This window comes from Schistocerca piceifrons, chromosome 11, assembly GCF_021461385.2.
Source record: "Schistocerca piceifrons isolate TAMUIC-IGC-003096 chromosome 11, iqSchPice1.1, whole genome shotgun sequence".
NCBI classification, from domain to species: domain Eukaryota; kingdom Metazoa; phylum Arthropoda; class Insecta; order Orthoptera; family Acrididae; genus Schistocerca; species Schistocerca piceifrons.
The window spans coordinates 23,464,083-23,490,008 of NC_060148.1; the positions used below are offsets into that span (position 1 = coordinate 23,464,083).

Here is a 25,926-nt window from a genome sequence, read left to right on the forward strand (position 1 = left end):
CAATGAATCGAATTGTGGAGACATTACATGCATATATACAGTTCTATTTGCTTTACTCAAATGCAGATTTTGAATATACTCTTGATAACTTTTATAGCATAGCTGTTGTAATTCTTGTCCATCTTCTTCATTCCCTTGGGCTTCACATCAAACAGCGCCTGCATATCCATGACCGTATAGTTTCAACAGTAAGTTGATACCCCAAGTTATCAGTTTGTTTCTCTGTCGCTGGATCTCTCTCTCTCTCTCTCTCTCTCTCTTTCTCTCTTCCTCCTGTGATATAATTCAGGATCCATATATCAGTTTTCAAATTACCTCACAACCAAAAGTAGCAGCCAGTTGACTGAGTGTTCTGTTGCCCCGGTGGACAGTCCTTCAGCTGTACCGCCTGCAGTGAGCCCCTGTGTGAACACGCCCACCCACACAGTGTTTCTCTGTGCAGCTCGTCGACTGCTACAGGGGGCGGGTCCACCGCCAACTCTGACAGTCAACCCCACAGCGGCCACAGCCCGACTCCTGCTGCAGCTGCGCCTCCCACGTCTGCCCGACACACCCCTCCACCTGATGACGCAGCCGTCTCTCGCTTCCGGTGAGTTGTGTTGCCACACATGCCCAAGTCTTACCCTCACAGTACTGCTTATTTTGGCATTATCCAGCCGATATAGTAAATAAAATAAATTACAGATTCCTTCAGTTTTTGGATAGAGGTTACAATTGCCATTAAACATTACTCCTTTCTCACTTTTTTGGCTATGATATTTTGAAGATTGAGCACATATGCAGAAGATTTCTCGTTCTCTGTATTTGCTGTGAGAATTACGTTCACTTCAGTCACTCAACTGTAGTTACGTAGGAAGTGTCCCATACAAATCATACCCATTCCCAAAGATTCTTTATATATTGATGTGTTGAATCTAGATTTTGTTTTGAGTGATGATTGTGTCTCTTAAAAATTGATTCTGAATTAAATGGGTATGGAAACGGGATTTTTCACACAATTCTCAACAAAACCAATGTGAATGGTTGTAGATATAAGTTATTGGAGACCCTCAGGAAGAAATGGCGAAAGAAAGGTAAACAGAAATACAAGTAAGAATGACAAAAAGTTAATATTTAGTACCGGAATGAGGATACAGCTTGTTTTGGGTATGTCTTAAAATGTAATTCGAATATTCCTTAAATGGTTCTCTGGTCAGTTACATCTGTAGTGACTATTGGAAATCTGTGCCACACTGTAACAGGAACCCAGATTTGCTGCTTATTGCAGGCAGTCTCCTTCAGCAGTCGGCTGCCTGATAACACCTCCACTTCTGACTCAGCTTCTCATCGACACTTCCACTAGAGTTTATCCCGGGGGACTTGTGGGAAGAGCAGCAAAAGGGAAATCGAATCAGTGGATATTACCCTACTGCAGAGGATGTACATAAGAACATCTGGTGGTGGTGTTAGCAAATCATGGGTAAAAAACATCATCCACAACGGTAATTCCATCTACGCCAGCAAACGCACTCAGCTGGTCCAATGGTTGAGGCATCTGCTCTCGAGAAGTTAGAAATGCAGTGGGTGTGGCTGAGTGGAGATGCGTACAGCACTGTATGGCTCGTCACTCGTAAACAAACTGCTGTATTCGATGGAGGTCACCAGGTGTGATGAGTAGTGGATTTGATTCACCGAGGAGAAGTTTTGCATAATTCCATGGTATAGTTAACTTTTATTTTTAGAAAAGAGCAACCGACGTTGGCAAAAACAGTTCGTCCTACTGAAAATATACTGCCATCTCAAAGTGAACTGACATGTTTGCAAGATAACTCAATAGCTGGTGGATTTCAAAAGAGTCACACACACACACCTGGGGCGAACAGCAGTGAGAATCTTAGACATGCCTTTTGAAATTAACCAGAGCAGAATGCAATAAGCTATTGTATAATACAGAAATTTCTCCCCTATGCAAAGGGAAACGTGGGAGCCAAACAAGTAATTTAATGTGGATAATGTAGCAGGAGTCTTTTGAATGGACTTGACTTATTCCCTTTTAATAGTTTCCACAATGAAAGATTGTTTCAAAATGTAGTAGAAAGCCCAAAGACATCCTGGTCATATGTAAAGTACACCAGTGGCAAAACAGTCAACACTGTCACTGTGTGATAGCAGTGGAAATGTTCCTGATGGTGGTGCCACTGCAGCGGAGTTACTAAATACAGTTTTCCTTAATTCCTTCACGAAAAAAGACAAAGTAACTATTCAAGAATTCGAAACCAGAACAGCTGTTAGCGTGAGTGACATAAAAGTACATATTTTAGGTGTTGTGAAGCAACTCAAATCACTTAAGAAAGGCAAGTCTTCTGGTCCAGATGGAATACGAATCAGGTTCCTTTCAGAGTATGCAGACACAATAGTGCCTTTCTTAGCAATCATATACAACCGTTCACTTGGCGAAAGGTCTGTTCCTAAAGAATGGAAAGTAGCACAGGTCACACCAATACTCAACAAAGGAAATAGGAGTAACCTGTTGAATTAGACACACGTTACTGACCTCAATTTGCAGTAGCATTTTGGAAAATATACTGTACTCGAACATTATGACTTATCTTGAAGAAAATGACTTAATTGATACATAACCAACATGGATTCAGAAAATATCGTTTTTGTGCAACACAGCTAGCTATTTATTCCCATGAAGTAATGAGTGCTGTCGACAAGGGATCTAAGATCGATTCCATATTCCTAGATTTCCGGAAGGGTTTTGATATCATTCCTAACAAGAGACTATTACATGGTGTATACGACCCGGAAGATCCCGGAAAGACGCAGGAATTTTTTCATCCGCAAGAAAACCGGGAAAAACAGGTTAATTTTCTAGAATCCCAGGAGTTTTTCATTGATTTAGTTTTCAGTTAATTTTTTGTCATTTTGACTGGAAATAACCGATACTCTAAGAAAGGATATTACTGTATCTCGCTACTGCAGCAACAAAATATGAACGAGAGAATGAAATTTAAATTGCAAAGGAAATGGTTCATATATAAACAAAAAACACACAGCGCTCATACAAGCGTCTGCCAACAGCAAAATGTATGAAAGGCTGTAGGAAGACAATGCAGTGCTTCGTAACAACAAATTACCTCCGATGAACGTGACGTCACAACTGTTTACATCAGATTCATTTAAGCAGTTACGAGCGGAATCACGCGCATGCGCAGTTGAGTCGCGTCTGAGTAGTACCTTCTCCCGCTTCTGGAAACAGGAATGTCGCTGTTGGTTCTGCACGCAGCAAACCGGAGTATCTGAACCGGCTGCCAATTTCGGTGGCGAGAGGGGCAAATTCGTATTGTTGAGGAAAACTAACCTTCTTTCACAAAGCACCTAGCATCTAGCGCACATTGGTCTATCGATTATTCAAGAGTTTGAAGCTCATCCCTGTTGATTTTTGAACATTTTGGATCACATTCTAAGTTTATTTCTGAATGAATCATAAGTTGATTTTTGAATGCGTGTACGTGATGTACCTGCCAGGGGAATCCTTGTCGCATCTAGAAATAAACTTTCCTGCAGACAAAAGGGGATGGGGCTACACGAGCTGAGAGGAATAAAGCCGTACGGGTGAATGTAGTATGTGTATGTGACTGACTGGTATGCAGATGATGAGCGAATAGCTACGTCCATAGATTCAGACTACCAGAGTAGAAATGAACGACCAACAGGAATAACAGACACGAAATATTAACGTATTATCTTGTCGCTGTATCAAAGAAAATGAAAGTTCGACAAAGTTTTTGACCAGGTCGGTACACTAGAGAGGGCAAGTTTCACATTTCCTGGTTAGCAGCCGCTCAAGTTCCATTCTGGGAGTAGCGCGGAAAACGCATTGTACGAGCACGTAACAATGCCTAACTGGAGAATAATCGCTGAATAATTACTAAACCGGTGATTCTGGGAGAGTTCGTAGAGGTAACTGGAGAATGAGCTTTGACAATGATAGAAATAGTTACAGAATTAGGGATGAGAAGATTTTGTTAGAATGAGGAAGGAGAAGAAACGGGGCGGTTCCAAATTTGTACAAAAATTTCCTACTACTACTTTTCTACTTTTCGATCTCATGCGTAAGAAACGGGAGCTTATGAATGAAACATGAAACTATTTCCTAACAGAAAGCCTTTTGCTTGTAGTAGGCCAAACAGGCATTTCATATTATTACTTGGCAGAGTTATATTCTGCCGTATTATAAAAATGACCATTATTACCAAAACAATCTCGCTTGTTTGGTGTGTGTTACAGTTGCTGCAATATTAGAAAGGCCTATTTTCTTTCGTCCTGCAAACAGTGACTATAGACGTAATGAGATCGAGAAACCACACTAGTCTTTGGTACTATTTGTATTAAAAGCTTTTTGAGTATTAGACAACGACATTTCGATTTTTCATGTAGCAACACATTTGACGAATTTTGATGAGGTAATAGATTCTTTCGCAGAAAGGAAAGCACGGCATGTAAAGCTGGAGCAGGATTGGTGAGAAACGAACGCAAGGATTGAAGAAATATGTACTGTGTTGCTTGTCTCGTGTCTTATCTGGTTTTGTGTATCCTATACTTCATTTTATGTCACCGAACAGAAAGTTATTAGCTATTAGGCAATAAAGAATCCACATTTTCTGAAGAGTTCTTCTTTTTCCGGTTACAAATAATTCCATCCAGTATTGATTGCGAGGTTATTTTGTTTAAAAAACAAAGGACATTTTAATTTACGCTGTCCTGAATGTAGTTCGATGGCATCCGTTACAAAATACTCATTTGAGTTCCAGAGTGCGAAGTGCAGTGATGTGCAGTGCAGTAAGAGAACGCTGTGTGAAGAGGCGTGGCACTGCACTTCGGCACACTTAAGACCAAATAACATGTCTTCACATATATTTACAGTTGTCTACATGTTAGTACCCTTGTTGTAAGGAAGAAGATCTCTTGTACGCACAGACCCAATGGCAATTAAAAAGAGATTATGCTCAGGACAAGTAACAATAACCTGTAAGCAGGATAAGTTGTTTCAACAGTTGGTCCAAGTGCAAGTCTTGAAAGTGTAAATCAAAACAGCATCTGCTGATACAGACAGAACACGTATGTTTTTGTTTGAAATTTTTCAGAATGAAGTGTTTTACAAGATGCACATAGGGTACTTTTGAAAATTCGATTTTTTTTAGTATTGACCCAGTTCGCAAATATCGTAGATCCGAGTCTGATGCGCAGAGAAGTCTGAGCTATAGTGGGCAGTCTCCACATGACCCGTGTTATCGTTCAGTGGTTTTGCTGTTTCTCCTTCGTTTACTCTCGCGTCAAATGAAAGCAAAGCGGATATCTTTGGCCGGGAGGTATCAAGTGAATTAAAATACATTCACATAATTACTGAAGGCTGATATACGTTATTAGTTTCAGATTTTATTTTGTTTCCACCTTTCTGACAGTCGAGCACCAATCGCCTTGCAGAACAATGAAGTTATTTTTGTCTCTTTGCTAAAGAAACTTGGCTTTTATTAACCTTTTCCGCAGAGGCATCCAATGTATTTGAAACGAAATTTTTAATTCCACAGTACTGGCTAGTTTCAACTGTTCGCTGCATTTCAAGTGCAAGTTTTCACCTTCTAGCACGTACGGCATTATGCCATAATAAAGAACCAAACATGAGATAATGCAGCACTGGTACTCCAAGAAAATTTACATCTGAATCTGGACATACGAATGTGCGTTTTAAGTTGCAGTTTAAATGTGCACATTTTAGTATGGTTCACGAAATTCTGATCTCTTGGAGTACCCTGTAACGTCTTACTGCTTTTACAACGTAATGTAAGATCTTTTAATGTTTTACATGTACGTACATACGGGCTTCCTACGTCATGTTAGCTGCGCAAGCGCAGGGCGCCTCTTACCTGTCGCTCTCCGGCAGCTGCTGGAACGAACCTGTTTCCAGCAGGTCGAGGAAAAATATTGCGAATGCTGGTTTGAAAAGCGTTACTTTCAAAGTAAATATCCTTTAACGTAAGTTGGACTATGCGCGAGGATGTACCATGAAATTCTTAAATCACAGAGTGTTTGACTCCATTTAAAAATCAACACTTTGAGGATGGCCAATTTCGAACCCTGAAGATCAGACATTTATGTCAGTATTAAAAATTTTACTGCCACATTTGTGTGATGTATCGTAAAGTGTAACATGCACAAAAATCAACATTATATCGAAAGACTAGCTTCTCTTGCAGCTTATTAACCTTAGTGACCAATATTATATGTGGAAGCTTTTCTTTTCTTGTAGCAACACTATGTATATTAATGTAACCCCTTAACTTGTGTCTTACCGCTGCTTAACAGGGATGTTGCTATTGGGTGACTACATCACGCGTCCTATGCTCTGAATACTCGCTGTCATGAGCTGGCGAGATCACGTGACATGAGCTGTGACTGGGTTACAAAAGCGCATCACAATCTAGATTTCAGTGATTCGGAAAGTAACATGCAGTGTTTGGTGGAATTCCAATGTGTGCTGTCATAATACGAAAATACGCAATGTACATGTTGCTGCACATCAAAGATATTTCCAAAACGTGACTTTTTCCCTAAGTTTAGTTTTCTAAAGTGCCAGGAAATTCTACGCCCATGTCCAAAACCATAACCATTCAAAGGATTGATAATTTTTTGCACTTCCGAGGGAAAATATACTGTCACTTAAGACGGAAAAAGTGTTTTCACGCGGGAGAAAGTGTGTTTTTAAGCGTGAAATCCGGGAATGTTTTTCCTTGTCCACGTATACATCCAGTGTTAATCAAATTTGATACGTATGAAGTATCGTCTCCATTGTGTGACTGGAATCTTGATTTCCTCGGAGAGACGTCACAGTTCATACTGATAGACAGCAAATCATCGAGTAGAATAGAAGTCATATACGGCGTTCCGCAAGGTAGTGTCATAGGCCCTCCGCTGTTCCTGATGTACATAAATGATCTAGGTGATGATCTGAGCTGCCCCCTTAGATTGTTTGCAGATGATGCTGTAATTTACCGTCTAGTAAAATCATCAGACGATTAATTCCAATTACAAAATGATCTAGAGAGAATTTCTTTATGATGCGAGAAGTGGCAATTGGCACCAAACATAGAAAAATGGGAGGTCATCGACATGGGTACTAAGAGAAATCTGCTAAATTTTGGGTATACGATAAATCGCACAAATCTAAGGGCTGTCAATTCGACTAAATACCTAGGGATTACAATTACAAGCAACTTAAATTGGAATGACCACATAGATAATATTGTGGGAAAGGCGAAACAGACTACGCTTTGTTGGCAGAAACTTGGAAGATGCGACAAACCTACCAAAGAGAGCCTACATTACACTTGTACGTCCTCTGCTGGAATATTGCTGCGCGGTGTGGAATCCTTACCAGGTACGATTGGCGGAGGACAGCGAAAAAGTGCAAAGAAGGGCAGTTCATTTCGTGTTATCGCACAATGTGGGTGAGAGTGTCACTGATATGATACGCGAGTTGGTTTGGCAGTCATTGAAACAGACGGTTTTCTTTGCGACGAGATTTGTTTATGAAATTTCAATTGCCAGCTTTCTCTTCCGATGGAAAATATTTTGTTGACATCCACCTATGTAGGGCGAAATAATTATCATAATAAAATAAGAGAAATCAGAGCTCCAATGGAAAGATTGAGGTGTTTCTTGCTCCCACACGCCATTCGCCAGTGGAATGGTTGAGAAGTAGTATGAAAATGGTTCATTGAACCCTCTGCCAGGCACTTCAGTGTGAATTGCAGAGTAACCATGTAGATGTAGATGTAGATGTTGATTCCCTCGTGTATAGAGATTCAAGTACTTCCTGCTTTGATTGACCAAGATAATCAGCTGCAGATATAGACTTTAGAATCCACTGAACATTTAAAACCCTCCTGCACCTCTGGCAGGCAACAGAAGCACACCCAATTCGACTGGCAGTCATGGAAGACACAGAGAATTAGTGTTGAAATTATATCAGGAGCAGGCAACAAACAGAAATTTTTCAATTTTCGTGCATACAAATCATGTGGGTAATAGCGCGTAATTTGGCGCAGGAAGTACATACTTACAAGTAAAGAAAATTTTAAAAATGCTCAATATAAGATGACACACACGTACATGTGCTACATGCACACCGAAAACATCATTGATAGTGTCCAATTGTATACTTAGTGTCCAGGATAATAGTATTAATTATGCAGCATTTGGTGATATTAAAAATCAGTATGCTCCATAGACAATGTGAAACAAAGCAGAAAAAAATAGAACGCCAGGATGAGATGCAAGACTTGGAAAGGTAAGAAGTGGGGAAATGTTTGGGATGCAAACACAACAGGTAATGTTACAACGAAATAAGTGAACAACTTACTGTTAGAGAAGGAAGCAATGGACTTACAGCACACACAATAACAAACTAGGACAATGAAAAACCAAGAATAAAGTTTTCGGGGATGAATTGGTAGCTTTCAGAGAAGGTAGAAAAAGATCAAATGGGTAAAAAACAGGGCCAAATAGAAATCCTTGGTTAATGCAGGAGATACTGAGTTCAACTGTTAAAAGAAGAAACTATAAAAATTCATCAAATAAAGCAGGCAAAAGGAAATATGAATGTTCAACAAATTATTGACAAGAAGTGGAAAATGGCTAAGGAGGTTAGCACGTTAGTTTAAGTAGTGTGTAAGTCTAGGGACCGATGACCTCAAGAACCTGGTAGCAGACAGCATTCCTTCAGAGCTACTGACAGTTTTGGGAGAGCAAGGTATGGCAAAAATCTCCCATCTGGTATGACACAACTCTCCCATCTAATGTGCAAGATGTATGAGGGAGGCGAAATACCCTCACATTTCAAGAATAATACAAGATTTCAGTTCCAAAGAAGGCAGTTGCTGACAGGTGTGAGCACTAATGAAATACCAGTGAAGTCATTGGATTGCAAAGTATTAACATGAGCTCCTTGCAGAATAATGGAAAAACTCGTAGAAGCTGATGTCGGGGAATATCAGTTTGGATTTTGTAGATGTCAAGTAATATATGAGGAAATACTGATCGTATGATTTCTGTTAGAAGATACACTACTGACCATTAAAATTGCTACACCAAGAAGAAATGCAGATAATAAACGGGTATTTATTGGGCAAATATATTATACTAGAACTGACCTGTGATAACATTTTCGCTCAATTTGGGTGCATAGATCCTGAGAAATCAGTACCCAGAACAACCACCTCTGGCCGTAATAACGGCCTTGATACGCCTGGGCATTGAGTCAGAGTTTGGATGGCGTGTACAGGTACAGCTGCCCGTGCAGCTTCAACACGTATCACAGTTCATCAAGAGTAGTGACTGGTGTATTGTGAAGAGCCAGTTGCTCGGCCACCATTGACCAGACGTTTTTAATTGATGAGAGATCTGGAGAATGTGCTGGCCAGGGTAGCAGTCGAACATATTCTGTATGAAGAAAGGCCCGTACAAGACCTGCAGCATGTGGTCATGCATTATCCTGCTGAAACGTAGGGTTTCGCAGGGATCGAATGAAGGGTAGAGCCATGGGTCGTAACACATCTGAAATGTGGTCATGCATTATCCTGCTGAAACGTAGGGTTTCGCAGGGATCAAATGAAGGGTAGAGCCATGGGTCGTAACACATCTGAAATGTAACGTCCACTGTTCAAAGTTCCGTCAATGCAAATAAGGCGTGACCGAGACGTGTAACCAATGGCACTCCATACCATCACACCGGCCAGTTCACGATGACGAATACATGCTTCCAATTTGCGTTCACCGCGATGTCGCAAAACATGAATGCGACGATCATGATACTGTAAATAGAACCTGGATTCATCCGAAAAAATGACGTTTTGCCATTCGTGCACCCAGGTTCATCGTTGAGTACACCGTCGCAGGTGTTCCTGTCTGTGACACAGCGCCGGCCGGAGTGGCCGTGCGGTTCTAGGCGCTACAGTCTGGAGCTGAGCGACTGCTACGGTCGCAGGTTCGAATCCTGCCTCGGGCATGGATGTGTGTAATGTACTTAGGTTAGTTAGGTATACTTAGTTGTAAGTTCTAGGCGACTGATGACCTAAGATGTTAAGTCCCATAGTGCTCAGAGGCATTTTCTGATGCAGCGTCAAGGGTAACAGCAGCCACGTCTCCGAGCTGATAGTCCGTGCTGCTGGAAACGACTTCGAACTGTTCATGCAGATGGTCGTTGTCTTGCAAACGTCCCAATCTGTTGACGCAGGGATCGAGACGTGGCTGCACGATCCGTTACAGCCATGCAGATAGGATGCGTGTCACCTCGACTGCTAGTGATACGAGGCCGTTGGGATCCAGCACGGCGTTCCGTATCACCCTCCTGAACCCACCGATTCCATATTCTGCTAACAGTCATTGGATATCGACCAGCGCGAGCAGCAATGTCGCGATACGATAAACCGCAATCGCGATAGGCTACAATCCGACCTTTATCAAAGTCTGAAACGTGATGGTACGCATTTCTCCTCCTTATACGGGGCATCACAACGTTTCACCAGGCAATGCCAGTCAACTGCTGTTTGTGTATGAGAAATCGGTGGGAAACTTTCCTCATGTCAGCACGTTGTAGGTGTCTCCACCGGCGCCAACCTTGCGTGAATGCTCTGAAAAGCTAATCATTTGCATGTCACAGCATCTTCTTCCTGTCGGTTAAATTTCGCGTCTGTAGCACTTGATCTTCGTGGTTTAGCAATTTTAATAGCCAGTAGTGTATTATTCAGAGAACATATACTGCATCACTAGAAATACGTCTTCACGCCACGCTAACTGAAGACAGTCTCTCTAATTTAGATTTTTTCACAGTTTTCGGAAAATATTGAAGTTGCTTTTTTGAATTTGCACTGAGGCATAATTTTACTTTCACTGTGTCAAGGAGTGTTGTCGCTTTTTGAACTTTCATCAGGTCCAGTGTTTAATTTTGACTATGTGAGGCAATTATATGTGAAATCCATTGCCCCGGGGGGAGGGGCGGTTTGAATGGAATATCAAATGCGAAGAAACACGACACCAGTTGCGTTACACAATTTTCATCGAGACTAGTGTGCCCTTTCTTCACATCGACATTCTTGAAAAACAGACGTTGAAAATGAACAAAAATCTAAGCGACAAGACTGGTCGCTGCAGTGGACTGAGGGAACTGCTGACGTAATCGGCGCCCAGCGCTACCAGCAGAAACGGCAAACTTTCAGATTCGCCATGCAGCTGCGCTACAGCCGCAGGGTCGCTGGCGTTTGCTGAAATGAAAAAGCAGGGAAGTCGACGTGTAGTGTTGCGGACTAATCCGATATGAGACGATACCGAACGATGCACCCATGAGATACCTTTAAATGTGTCACCTACATGCAGTTACCGTAGCTAGCACGGAGGTTGTCGAGAGGCGTGAACATCCGTCGTTTTCCTTTCAGTTCTTGCTCTGAGGGGGATAGCTTGTTGATGTACAGAGTATCCAATAATAAATCAACAATCCAACGTACAGCTCTAAAACTGACAGTGTACTTACACCGTGCAGCCCATATTTTTATAGGCAGGCACGTTGATGATTTTGCGCTGATATATCCATACATTTCTCGATACATGGGGAGCAGATAACGGCATTTTATTTTATGTCGATACATTGGATACTGTACATTTTAAAAATATCAAGTGATAAACAAGTTCCATCATTCCGCAATCGATTCGCAGGAATCACCCCAGTACAGGTGACAGCGCCGCCAATGCACTGCCCTTTTATACCTTGCGTACGCGATACTGCTGCCATCTGTATGTGTAGATATCGGTATCCCATGACCTTCTGTCAGCTCAGCCTGTCTCTGCCTGGAAGCACCCGGGTGGTTCTACAACACAAAAGACCTGCTGTCAGTTAGGAATTAGAAACTACTCAAAACTGTACGTAGACGGAGTAGATTTTAAATAAGCTAAACATTTATTCAAAATAACTAATGGCTTGTCATCCACAAACTAAATACTTTCCTTACTGAAGTGTGTTTTTACATTTTAATTAAGAATATAGTCAAATTGCACACCATCGACTGCTACATTTGGAATGGCTGTTTGAGAGAGAGAGAGAGAGAGAGATTAACTGGACAAGCTACATTGGATGATACGTCGTCGTGTGGTCTGGCGCGCATCATCTGACATACCTGGGGTTCATGACAGACTCTATCCTTCAGTGCTCCCCGTAGAAAGAAATCCATTTGAGTCAGATCAGGGTACCTGGCTGGCCTTTGTACTGCAGCATTCCGTCCCATACAACGGCCGGGAAACTTTCCATCCATTGGTCGCTTTGGAGCAGGGGAGGGTCTGGGCGGCGGCCGTGTTCCATCCACATACACTGTCGCTTGTCCACGGAACTACCTCTACGAGAACAGGCTGAATGTTAGTAAGAATATGTGCATACGTATTTCTATTTAATCACCCCGTGGATGAAGTGAGGTCCCACAATGCAATTTCGTATCGTGGCAAATCACACATTGGTAATTCAAGACCGTTAGTATTCTACCTGATGAAGCGATTTTCAGAATCGTTTGCCATGCACTGCAGCGCAGAAAGACAAAATTTTAAGCCACGTTGAAAATCACGTCCTCGGCAGTTCCCACTGGAGTGTCAGATGGCAAGGGTGGCATTAATGTAAATGCGAGGTGCGAGAGACACTCATCTGCTGACCCCTCATTCCTCGGCTGTGCGTCTGGTGCCACTGTGCCAACTGATAGGCGTCGCAGCCAGGGCAGCTTCCTCCAGTGCCCTGTCGGCTGCAGCCTTCGCCCTCGTCCTCTGGGAGACGTCGAAGCTGCCTCTTCGCACTGCTGACCTAATAATGCGTGCAAGGGTCCGGCGCGACGAACGACGACGGAAAGGACAGACATTACTGTTTCGACAAAATTTCTTTGACATTCGCCACATAAAAGTAGCAGTGTAAATTCGCCTCATTAGTGTACACGTCTGCATGCAACATAAATTGTACCAGAAATGACCTGCATATAGACGACACAGTTGCTTGGTAGTTCTGCAATGCAGACAAGTAAACAGTGGAGGGGTCTGGTACAGTGGCGTAGCCTAGCCTGGCCGTGTTTTGTTTACAGCGGAGTACCGTGTGTCTGAAACCTCGTGAGCGAGCGAGCTAGCGAGTGCCCGCCCTTCCTACCCGGCCACGACACGAGGTGCTTCTATGGGATGTTCCGAAACAGGGGGGTGGGGTGAGCGCTGTGACGTCACCACGAGGACCCTGGCGCGGCGCAGCCGTGTGCTTACACGGCAAATGCGCCGCACCACAGACTCGGTGCCATGTTACTCGTTCATTTTACTTTTGCTTTCATTCGATACGCATCTGTACAAGTCAAAACAAGGGGCACGACAGGTTTTGTATACATTAAGAGTAAATAGATGATAATTAAGTTGAAAAATAACTCGCTCGTTTGATGAAGAAGCAGATACGAATGTAGTCTGTTTCTACTGCCGTTTACCAGACGACGATGCAATCCATAACTGCTTCATCTTTGCGGCACATTTCTTCAAATGGTTCAAATGGCTTTGAGCACTTATGGGACTCAACTGCTGTGGTCATAAGTCCCTAGAACTTAGAACTACTTAAACCTAACTAACCTAAGGACATCACACACATCCATGCCCGAGGCAGGATTCGAACCTGCGACCGTAGCGGTCGTGCGGTTCCCGACTGTAGCGCCTTTAACCGCTCGGCCACTCCGGCCGGCTCACATTTCTTCATTGCTTCCAACTTTGCTTCTTGATTGAGATGCCTAATCCTTACAAATGTTCTCGTTTTTACATAAAGAGTAATAACTGGTTCAGGAAACTTTTGTTTTGTAATAGAACACAGAGACTTTACGACATTTTTTTTGTTCACACACTCCATTTCCATGAAAAGCAGCAAATTCTTCTTCAGACAGCAACACTGTTGTTTTCCTATGCTGGCATTGGAGTGTAAAGACCACCACGAGACGTAATTGATATCCAGTCTGCAGCATGATCTCCTTCACTTTTCGCTGCTGGAAAGCCTAGTGATTTATCAATGTTGTAGCACTTAAATGCAATATAGCCTGCAATGTATTTTACCGCATCTGGAAGAACATCTGAGATTACAGAGTCATTCCCCATTATTACCACGTCACTAAATTTTCTTCCACATCCACAGTTTCTGAGATTTCTCATAGTGGCGCTTCGTCAACAACATACACACAGAGCCCACTGGTAATGAAACTTGGGGATGCAGGATCCGGGTCGACGTCACACTGGGAAGACTCCGTGTTTAATTCTTTAGTAACTGGCGTGTTCCCAGAGAGAGAGATATCACTTGCATTACCCGTCAGTATAAGGATACGTATCCTGTTCCTTCAAAAGGTGTAAGATTGTTATGAAATATACCTAATCCTTGTACCCTACAAAAAAAGCTTCCCAGGCAATCTTGATTCAGCCTACAAGTTAATATATAGCTAACATTCATACTTTTCAGACTTCCAAAACGACCAAAGGGAGATTTTATTGAAGCTATAAATCCTTTTTGGAAAGGCAACATTCTTTCTTTGTCACCAACGCGCATTGCTGGACAGATATCTAAGAATCTGTTCAAAGTATTTTCTCCGATTGAGAGATCAATTCCAAACCCACTACGGAGGGATGAGTATTCATATTTTGAAACTCTAGAGTTCAAGACATCAAAGACGTCGTTAACGATTTCAATAAAATTGCTTTCAACGTCTTTATGAATGACATACTTCAAAGCCTGAGCTGTTTGTCGTGAAAATAGTCTCGCTGCCAACTGTACATTCTGCCTTGCTTGTCGAGTTACGTATAAGTGCGCTTCAGTAATGTGGTGTCCCATACATCATGGTGTCGTCCGCTTGATTTGCGAAATAAGTTCTCTCTGTATCGACACAGTTCCTTCCAAACTTTTATATTTCTTCCGCCCATATCACACGTCACAGCAACAACACCGATTCCAGATTCCTCAACTGCCTTAATGATGCTCTGAAGCAAATCACTGGTCATCACAGTGTCGAAATCATAGTAAACTGGTGGTTTCCACTGCTTACACAACCCACGTATCGTGCAAACTTGCACATTGGAATGTTGTCCGACTACTACGTCTTCAAATGAATCGTAACATATCTGGCCATCAACATTGATTCCGTGAAAAGTCAGAACAGCTTGTCTCTCTCTCTCGAGTAGTAAAAGTGTGTGACTTGGCTTTCAATAAACACAGGATATCTTCAAGAATACTCGGTCTGCTTTTAAATTCCTTCGTCCATTTGTGAAGGGTTGCCCTGCACGGCAAAGGAATTTTTCGCTTTCGCAAATAAGTGTATGCTTTTTAGGTGACAGAGCTCTTAAAGTTCATGCATGGGCCATGTCCTCTGAATTCCACTTTACCCTTTTATTTTTGTTTAATAGGCATCTTATTTGCGCCGGTGTAAAACAATTTGACAATACACTATTTACACTTTTGTGGAATTTGACTTTTTCTTTCGTATCAGATGACTCTTCTGCCCGCTTCAGCTAGAGAACACGTCGGAGATCGTTCGTTAAGTTCAATCTCGGCCCTCAGTTCCTTAATTTCCAAATCCTTATTCACTACTTCAGTGGGAACGCAATCTGTACATGTGGTTCGGCCGACACAGTTTCTAAAGCCGTCAAAGCTCGCTTTTGCAAACTTCTTGCTCCACAGCGTTGTGCACGACTTCCAGATCCCTAAGAAATGAATTTGATTTTAATTTTATTATTCCTAAAATTATTTACCGAGTAGGCCTACTATTCCTAAAATTTTTGACTAAGTTCTATGCAACTGCATTAATTTTTCACTAAAAATCAGATCAATTGGCAAAAGCGATTAAATATCAGTGGCATAAGCGGCTACAATAGCCTAGTTTGATAAAATGTAAAAATACAGTGTAAGAGGAAATACAGGTATACCAACCCATAACCTCCAACATGGGAGTCAGAAACCATACCACTACGCTGCAAAGTCAACTGGTCAGCATCAGCTATTGTTACAGAAATAAATGTAAACAAATTACACGAAATATGCTGATTTTGTCATTTGAACTATATACTAGCTTTAAAATAGTTAACATATTGAGAATACTTAAAAAAATGGCTATTTCTAAGACAAATGTAGCTATTATATCGAGGAGGAAAAGCAAATACACTTAAGCAACATTATTTATTGCCTGTACAATATAGCGAGTCATTCACTCCCGTAAAGCAATATAGTAATGCGTCAAAAAGCGTTGCATTTATGTGAATTCGTTTGTATTACGGTAATTTTTCAATTTAAATTACTGAAAGTGTTATGTATGTGCAGACGTCTTACCCTTTCGGTTGCATCACCGCTTTCCACAATTTCTTGTCCACTCCAGTTCAGAATGTTTATGCAGGGGATTGCTGCTGGTAATAACTTCTTTCTTGAAGGTAACCCTAGAAGCTCATTTCTCAAATCCTGTTCATAATCTTCTGGCCGGTAATGAGCTGACCACACACGTGCAGTCTCCACATTCACTTTGTCCTTGCATTTGCATCGAACCATCCATTCACGTTGCAAGTGCTCATCCTTGGGAAACATGTGATAAGTAGCGTCCGTCGTCGTTCGAGCACTATTAATGCAATGTGCCACGGCACTGTTAGAGCGAGTCTTGCTCGTGACTTAGAGGTCTGTTGCAAGTAAATCGCATTTCATGCAGTGTCTTACGCTAAACAGCTTTCTTGCAAGGAAAATAATTTTTTTGTTTTTACGGCAACAACTAATTTGTGTAATGTCAGCACTATTTTTTTAGCCATACAAACGTCACTATGGTTGATCAAATTACCTATTTTGAGAAGCTGCTTGCAATGATGGATTTATTCCCCAAATTTCTCAGTGGAGTTTCTTGGCGGTTCTGGCAAACCGTGTGGTTTATTTTCGGTTGCCTTTCTGATGCGTCCAATAGCGGTAAGGCTGACTTTTGTGTAAACTACAATCCTTTCTTTTTGGGATGGGCAGTATTTGCCCCCAGTTCTTTCTGTGCCGACTCTTTAATACAATCCGTGATTGCAATAGAGGTGACTGAGCCATTTTTACCCCAAAGATCGGAATTCTTTGCATTGTGCAGATTTTCCTGTGATGTGGTGCGCTTATCGATCACCTCTGAATAACATATTCGTACATGTCCACAGAGTATTTCACACGGTGGATTACTGTTGACTGTTGAAAGAGATAGAAACCTATGGAATAGGTTCCCATGTATGTGAGTGGACCTGAGCTCTTATGTGACAGAACCCAGTATGTTGTCCTCAGTGGCGAGCGTTAGCGAGAGGCAGGAGTGCTCCAGAAAAGGGTGGTGGGACCGCTGTTACTGTCTGTATACTGAAAGGTGGCTACACTGAGCCACAGCGCCAGAGATCGCGCCAGAGAGTATTGTTCCGCCGCCTCCACTGGCAGTGATTATTGAGACGTAGCTGCAAGCAGTTCTTGCCGAGAAGTTGTGGTGGACACTGCTTGTCGTGAAGTCGGAGTGAGATGTGATAGTGGAGAGTGCTGTTCCATGTTTTATGCGGTTATTTGATGGGAGAGATAGCAGATGTTATTCCAATGGAGATATTGTAATGATCTGAGTGCTTTTCGTCAATATATATGAAGGTAATACAACAGTATGTTCTTTTATTCTTTACGTGTCCTGAATAATGTGTCATTACAGGTGCAGTCAACAAAGCATCTGGCTTGTGTTCTTGTATTAGAGTGTAATTTCGGTTTTCTTGCACAATTATAGTATTTCTAATTTTCTTTTATCACGTCAGTATAAATGGTATTTAAAAATTTTTGTCTTGTTGAAGAAGAACCGTGCCAGATGTGCGTTGAGTCATACTACCACATACAGAACAGCTACACTTGCGCTTGTTGTGGCGTTGGTTTTATAGTTTCTGGGGACTTAATTAATTAATTGTGTTAATGAAAATTTTCATTTCATTCTTTATTGTTATTCTAAGCAGTCAGATAGCGTAATAATACCAGTCAGGGCCAACCGTTTACGAGACACTTCGTAATTGGAATAACAGCTACTAAATAAAAATATATTTGCAAATTATATTTAAATTAAGCCCCCATGCAATACGTATATGGTCTGGTGGACAGGTATCTGCAGCTGTTTGCTGATTGTCCCCTAGTGTACAGTAAGATGTCGTCGTTGAGTGAGTGTAGGATGACACAAGGCGAGTTGGACAAAATTTCTAGTTGGTGTGATGAATGGCAGCCATCTGTAAATGTAGAGAAACGTAAGTTGATGCAGGTGAGTAGGAAAAACAGACATGTAGGGTTGAGGTGTTCCGCTAGACACAGAGGCGTCGCTTAAATGTCTGAGCGAAAGTTCGCAAAGCGATACGAAATGGGATGAGGTTGAGAGGCCTGTGGTAGGGAAGGCGGGAGGTCGACTTTAGTTTGTTGGGAGAATTTTGGGAAAGTGTGGTTGGCCTGTAGATGAGGCTGCATGTAGGCCGCTGGTGCGACCTATTCTCGAGTACTGCTCGAGTGTTTGGTATCGGCAACAGGTAGAATTAAAGGAAGACAGCTGTAGGACTGAGAGATGAGCTGCTAGATTTGCTGCCGATAGTTTCGAGTGACGCAGAGGTATTGCGCAGAAGCTTCAGGAACTGAAATCGGAATCACTGGAGGGGAGGCGACGTTCTTTTCGAGGAACTCTGTTGAGAAAATTTAGAGAACTGTTTTTTGACGCTGCCTGCAGAACAATTCTAGTTCTGGCAATGTACAGTTGAGACAAGGCGTGCGAAGATAGTGTGAAGGGCATTGTCGCTCGTATAGAGGCATAGAGGTAGTCGTTTCTGCCTCGCTGAATTTGCGAGCAGAAGGGAAAGAGGAAATGACTGCAGTCAGTTAGGATAACTTTTTATGTGTACCAGTTACTACTTTTGTTTTGTATGGTTGCTGCTCCACCTACATTGATTATTTTGAACTAAATGCAGCAGTCTTATTACCTGCGTAGTTTCTAGTTAGTATTTCACTTGTCTTTGGAGCTTCTTACTGGCTCTCCCGCTTGGGATTAGCCTTTAACTTGCATCAGCTGTGGGGAGAGGTTCTCGTGACATTGGTTCAAGTTCAGCAATGCCAGATCTGTAAAAGTATTTTGATATTTGTAAGTGAACATGCGATAATGAATCAACACTGTGTGTGTCTGTTTCTTACAGACACCTGATTTCTTTGTGGCATGATCTAATTTATGCATAGAGTTACATACAGGAAGTATAGTACTTTCTTGAGACTGGTCTAAAGTTACGGTTTAAGTGTTTCTACTACTACTACTGAAACAGAAATTTTGCTCAGGAGCAAAATAGTTGGAATACATTTTCAGTTCCGAAGACCTTTTTAACTATACTGCCTGTAGCGGTGTGTAACTTAGTTTCTGTGCAGAATTTTCAAAAATTGCAAAAAGTTACACAAAGTTAACCATTACTGAGTATAGTAGTTGTGCAGGATACCCTCTGCCACAGACCATATGGTGGCTTGCAAAGTGTGTAAGTAGATGGAAATGAATGTTCCAGTGGATTTATCTCTTGTTGCATGCATGATTATATGAGCACATGTGACGATTATTATGGAGCGGGTAGTGTGTGTGTGTGTGTGTGTGTGTGTGTGTGTGTGTGTGTGTCAGGGAAAGTCGACCTGGTGCCCTTGTTGTATTTCAAATATGTCGACCAACTTATTGTGTACGAAGCAGTCACTTTTATATTTTATGTCGGTATGTTAGAAAATGTCCGTGTTACTGGTCTGAATCACTTAGCTGTCTGGTGAGGAAGTATTATTTCAGTACTTACAGATGGGTATGGTTTCTAGTGTTTTCTTCCTAAGTGACAGAAGGAATTAGTACCCAGAGAAGGTAGTTTTAGGGGTGTGTTTGAATGTAGATGGATTGGGTAGCAACTGCATGTCGAGGTGAAAGGAGGCGGATATGTGAAGTGAATTATGAGGAAATGTGCCAAATGAATTTGTTAGGAGATGGAATGCACCTATTTTTAATGGCAGATGGGTGAAGTTTTTGATTATGGGCTAGTGCTGTGGATCTGTCGGTAATACGCTGGTTAACCCGTATCGCAGAAGCGAGGTTTCTAGATTTGTGGAAGTGTATTCAGAATTGTTGGCAGTTTTGCGGCTGTTACAGTTTCTTTCATTTGGTGTGTGTGTGTCTCGATAGTAGAGAGTAAGTGTGTCGATGTTTTGTGCAGGAGCCTTTCTGAGGAGGAGCGAGGCAGGAGGCTGATAAAGGCGGCTCACAAGGGGACGGTGGAGGAGGTGCGGCTGTTGCTCGCGGCTGGGGCGGACGTGGCGGCGAGGGACGGGGTCGGGTTGACCGCCCTGCACTGGGCTGCACAGAGAGGCGACGCGGCTGTGGTGCGGCTGCTGCTCTCTGCGGCGTCCGACCCCGACGCCACGACTGTGCTGGGGGAGACGCCGCTGCACTTGGCGGCATACTGTGGCCACGCAGAAGCGGCGGCTGCGTTGCTGCAGGCCGGAGCCGACAGGGGGGTGAGGGCTACTGACTGGAGGACCCCCCTGTACATCGCCAGGCAGTACAACCATCAGGAGATCGTCGAGATGCTAACACAGAGTTAATACGTGCCACTAGAGGAAATGACATCCTGTACTTCATTGTACAGGATATTAAAATAAAAAATTGAAAAAAAAATCACTTTCTCTATTCATTTCTACCTTTTGCAGTCCACACAATTACTCCAGTAACACCACAACTACTGCAACAACAGGAGATATCTGTAAACCAACGTGACAAACCTTCCTTTTCAGAATTCACTCTGTAAAACATTTCACAAGCAATTTCTGCAAAAGCTCAGGAACAATTGACAAATACTCCATCATTCATAAACTCCACTTCTCTCTCCCTCTCTGTCTTGCGTTTCTCGTCCCACATACAATATTCAAACAGCTTACAAGAATACAGCTGACGTCTCTCACAACCGCCTGTATTTCGAAACGTAAACACCTAATCTCTTCCAAGAGACAAATGCGAGAATACCGGTTGGTGTGCGTTAATGTCAGTTCTTTGCACCAGTCTCTTACATTACATAATTACTGCAAACTATTTGCTAGCAGTGTCTATGGTGCTACATTACATCCTTGGAAACTGCACCTTACTCAAATTACTGCCATATAAGTGTTCAGTTAGAATGTATCTTCACTTCAGATTTCACACTGAATTCACTTGTGTGCGTGCACCGCACAAGCAATTTTCATGTTTAACTGTAATGTCACATTTTTAGCAGTGCTCACACCACATCATGCTCACACCATCTGCAGCAATCTTCCCAGCTCACCTTCAAATAAAGAGAATTGGAGAACCACCTAAAATCATTCCTCTCCCACACACCTCACTTGCTGCTCTTACAGAACAAACTACCATCTCTCAGGGAATTATACTCAATCACGTGGGACATGCAGCCATCGCTGGAATTATACGGCAGTTTCCCCAAATTACACTTTTGCGTCTCTGTAGACGCTTTCGAAGCAGACCACATTTGGAACATTCATTCCTCTGTCTGCTGTGATAGAATTAGACTTGGCGTCCCCGTGTGTGCATGTGTCACCAAAGTGGCAGATTGCATTCTGAACAAGAGCTTCTGTGGCCCTCATGTGGCGGCGTTACAGACGGAAGCTCCTTAACATTCTCTGAGGAAGCAGCGACGCCAGAAGGCAGTACTGACTTGGTGAGTGACCTCCACGGCATTGATGAATACTTCAGGCTCTGCCAGTTGATCCTCAACATAAATAAATGTAATACACTCTGCATACACAGGAAAAGAAATCCACTAATGCACAGCTATACTGCTGATCACAAATTGCTGGAAACAGTAAGTCACCTACCGTAAAACATCTAGCAGTAACTATCCAGAGCCACCCTGCGTGCAATGACCAAAAATACCAATTGGTAACAAACTGCAGTACATCTTTTCTCAGCGATTCCATAATCACATGTTTTGGGCTCCTAAATCCAAATTTCGTGCTTCCTGCCTTGTAGTATGTCGGCTTTACAACAAAAGCCTCAAAATTTTCCGACTTTTCACACATTTTCCTTTCTTTGACAAAGACTACGTGTTTGTCAAAGATGAAAGCCCTACACAAAATTAAATTGGACAAACTTCTCTACAAAATGCAGGAATCTGGCGTGATTTTCTGACGGCGAGCGGCGACGGCGCTACATCCTGCTGAAAAACGGCGACTTCCCAAAATTCGGAACGCGCCTAACGCCATTCATCTGTTGCACTCTATTAAGACACTTTGGAATGGTATGGCAGTCTTCAGCACAGGGAAAACAGCCCAGAACTCCATCTGCATTCTTCGCATCATCAAACACAGCGGCATATATTTGAAATGTGTTCGTATTTATTTGAAACGTGTTCGCATTTATTTAAACTAGTGCTTCTAAGTGTGTGGTTGGTATCTGAGAAATGGCTAAAATTTATTTTGATATCGAAATACGTAAATCTCAGTCCAGTGCGACAGAACTGCGTAAAAATTAAACTTTGAATGGAAGTATGCGAAGCACATGCTAGACGATGCGAAATCCAGGCTAGGCGGTACATCAAACAATTCGCCTGCGAGAGAGCAGGCCGTTTTCAATGTAAATTATACATACCATTTGTCTGCAAAACAGGTTACTCAATTTAAAATATTTGTCTTGAATATTGTAAATCTTTTTCTTCAGACTTGTAAACAATAACTTCACCAGATCTCCTATCGTATCTGTAGTGCAAATGAAGATAAAATGTAACGCATCCCGCATTGTGTCAAAACTGCTCCAAAATTCACAAGATAACGCCTTTCTGAAATAACTTACCGATTTGGAAAGTCTGAAATGATAATTTCACAGATACTTTCTGGTGTGTGGCGGAGGATAGTTTGAGTACCACAGCTGTTTCGGCCTTTTACTGTTGCAGTCATGGTGTGAAACACTGCTGGTAAGCCACCGTGTGACCTACGTTCTCCTTAATTTTTACTTTCACGTTCCCTCCTTAGTTTTTACTTTCACGCTCCCAATATATCGGTTGAGTCAGGTGTAGAGAAACTGAAATAGAGCTAAAGTCTTCTTCATGTCCCTGTTGTAGTCTCATAACAATGTTTGCAATCGACTGAAAAATTTCACGTCGACAAGAATAAACAGTTTTGATCTGTCTTTGTCCAACTTATCGGTTCCCGTTAAGACTAGCAGAAGGGCCGAGTACGTCTTTCAGACACTGATTGTGAAATTGCATTGTCCTGCTTTTCCTAAAAGCTGCCTCAGAACAGTGGCAGACAGGGTCCTTTCGCACACTAGGATTAGTGTAACTCAGCCACCAATCAAGAACCGAGCTGAAATTTTGCATTCGTATTGACATGCTTCCCAGATAACAGTGATTTCGGAATGGAGGGTTGTAGAATATTTAGTAAGTAAAAGCCCATCTCAGGTTAGTCCTCAGTGACGATGCGAGAAATATCGTCTATGAAGAGCTCTGAATAGAAAGTAAGAAACCCGGAGAACATCTGGTGTGCATTTCCTCGCCATGTTACAGTTTTAGGTGGAACCTTTAACCTGCCGTCTCTGCAGTGGGCGACATAGGTGGCTACGCCTGTTGGCAGGGCCAGGGAATCGTGAGAAACTGATCCAAGTGCTTCACTCAAAAACTACCTCGGGCCACTAATCTGAGAAACGGGTCGTGAAGACAGTATCTTAGGCTTGCAAGTGACAAATAGACCTGAACTTTTCGAATCTGTTATGGTAGAACGGGGAATCAGATATGCCAAGAGCGTTACAGTGTCACTGAATACGACCGTAAAGAGAAATAGAAAATAAGTTGGGAATATTATTGTGCTTAGCAAGAGCGACGAGAAACAGGCTTCAGCTTTCCTTTCCTCTGCAGCACCAACAGCGCGGGTATCAGTGGAGGGAGTGGAAGAGCATTGTGAAATACGCTTCAGACAGGTGTGTAGCGACCAAATGCGTTTCAAGCCCGGTTTCACAGCGATGAGTTTACGGCACTTGTTTTCATTTAAGTATGCGTCTGCGCACGCCAGATCACGAGATAACAAAGGAATTTCCGAGATCCGAATTTCATCGATAAAAATGACGCCAAAAAAACAGTTGTTTCTGGAAAGAGTAACATATCTGTAACATGTTGCATTACTCTCTATGTAACGAAAGCCTGTGTAAACATTCTGTCTTGTCTCTTAGGCAATAACGCTTGGAACACTTTTATTCAAGTGCAAACAGCAACAGGTGGCGTCAGACTGCCCGCGCAGTCGCCGAGGGGAAACTCGCAGGTGGGGGCGCGACGCAGAATGCGGGCAGCGAGTCCGCCAGAGGGCCGCGCATGCGCAGAAGCAGCGGCGGGGCGGGAGCAGGCGGTAGGGGCGGTCCGACCACGGCGGCGGAGAAAAGACCGGCCACACGACAGCGGGGCCGAAACTAAGTCAGGACGATCACTTCCCACATAAAATGTGTAATACTGTTTAGCGATTACAGCTCCAGTTCTGCTCAACAGTTTCAGAGTCGGTGATGATCGCAGACACCAGCGTCCGGCTGCCATTTAATGCCCCGGTATTACAAAGACATTTTCACCCGCTCTCGCAGCAATTTCGCAGTTATGTCAGAGCACGCTACATCTATTTAATGGCAGCCCACGATGTACTAACACTAAAGATTACTTCGATAACAACCTCTGTTACAATTAGTGCGCTAGATGATTTAATACAAGATGTCACGTTTGATGTATTATTTTTGCAGCAAGTCTCAACGGCAGCTATAGGAACATCAGCTGGCTTTCAAGCTGTCATTACTATCGATCCAGAAATAAACAGCGCAACGGCAGTTCTTTAAAGGGATGGGTTTACACTTCAAAACGTCCAACTTTATCCCAGCAGACGTGCAATTGCATGTTCTGTCGCTGAGACATTCCGCTTAAATATTTACGCGCCATGCGGGGCTGACGTTACTCATGCATAATCGGTCTATTTTTTAATCAGGATGTCCCACGTCTTTTGGCAAATACGTGCATGTGAAGCACACGCTACACGATGCGAATTAGAGGCTAGTCAGTACGTCAAACAATTCGCCTGCGAGAGAGAGCAGGCCGATTTCAATCTAATTTGTATATGTCATTTGTCTGCAAAACAAATCACTCAGCTTAAAATGTTGGCCCTGAATATTGTTAATCTTTGTGTTTAGACTTCATTCACCCGTTTGAAACATCTAAAATGATATATTTTCACAGATAGATTGTGACAATCAATGTACCTTACAGTGATGGTAATTAAATTTGTTGGCCTAGCCGTGCGAACGGAACGCTCCTCTGTTCTGGAACCAGTTACTATTAAGAGAGTGACCGAACTGTCAAAAACGTACGGTACAGGTCCAGCGCGACAGCCGTCTGGAGGCAGAGAGAGGGTGCCAGCATCAAAGAGTCAGCAGACGGGTTCGATACGCCCGCGCATGCGCAGAAGTACCCGTTCTGCTTCTCGCTCCGGTGGCCACCGGCCAAGTGCAGAGTTTCGTAATGCAGATTTTGCGCCTTTTGCGGTAACTCTTCACGAACACAGTAACTAAAAGATGTAGAAAAAGTGCCGGGAGGACGCATTGTCAAAGGCTCTAAACCTCTGCACTCCCTCCGCATCAAACAAGAGAGCTCCAAGGGAAAGATTTTTCAGCGATCGAGTCCCGTATTTTCTGAGACAGGCAAAAGGTGACTTCGGCAGCGCAGGACATTTTAATTGTATTTTAAGGGAGACAGACTCAGAAGGCGCGACACCCTTCTGTGTCTGCCCTGCAAAATCTGACTGCAGGTCTGGACACGGGAGCCGCAGCTGAGCGGCGC

The 25,926-nt window shown here is 42.8% G+C and overlaps 1 protein-coding gene across 4 annotated transcripts in view; it reads left to right on the forward strand.

The window, feature by feature from the left end:
- LOC124720168 (CARD- and ANK-domain containing inflammasome adapter protein-like) overlaps nt 1-25,926 on the forward strand; it is a 551,179-nt gene that overhangs the window by 42,338 nt on the left and 482,915 nt on the right. For 2 of the 4 annotated variants that reach the window (XM_047245491.1, XM_047245487.1), the window contains exons 3-4: nt 443-589; nt 20,293-20,694. The exons of the other annotated variants lie outside the window; for them this stretch is intronic. In XM_047245491.1, coding sequence (XP_047101447.1) covers nt 443-589; nt 20,293-20,680 — 535 coding nt within the window. In that variant the 3' untranslated portion in view covers nt 20,681-20,694. Of the gene's footprint in view, nt 1-442; nt 590-20,292; nt 20,695-25,926 lie in introns of those variants that run through there. 4 annotated transcript variants of the gene reach the window in all.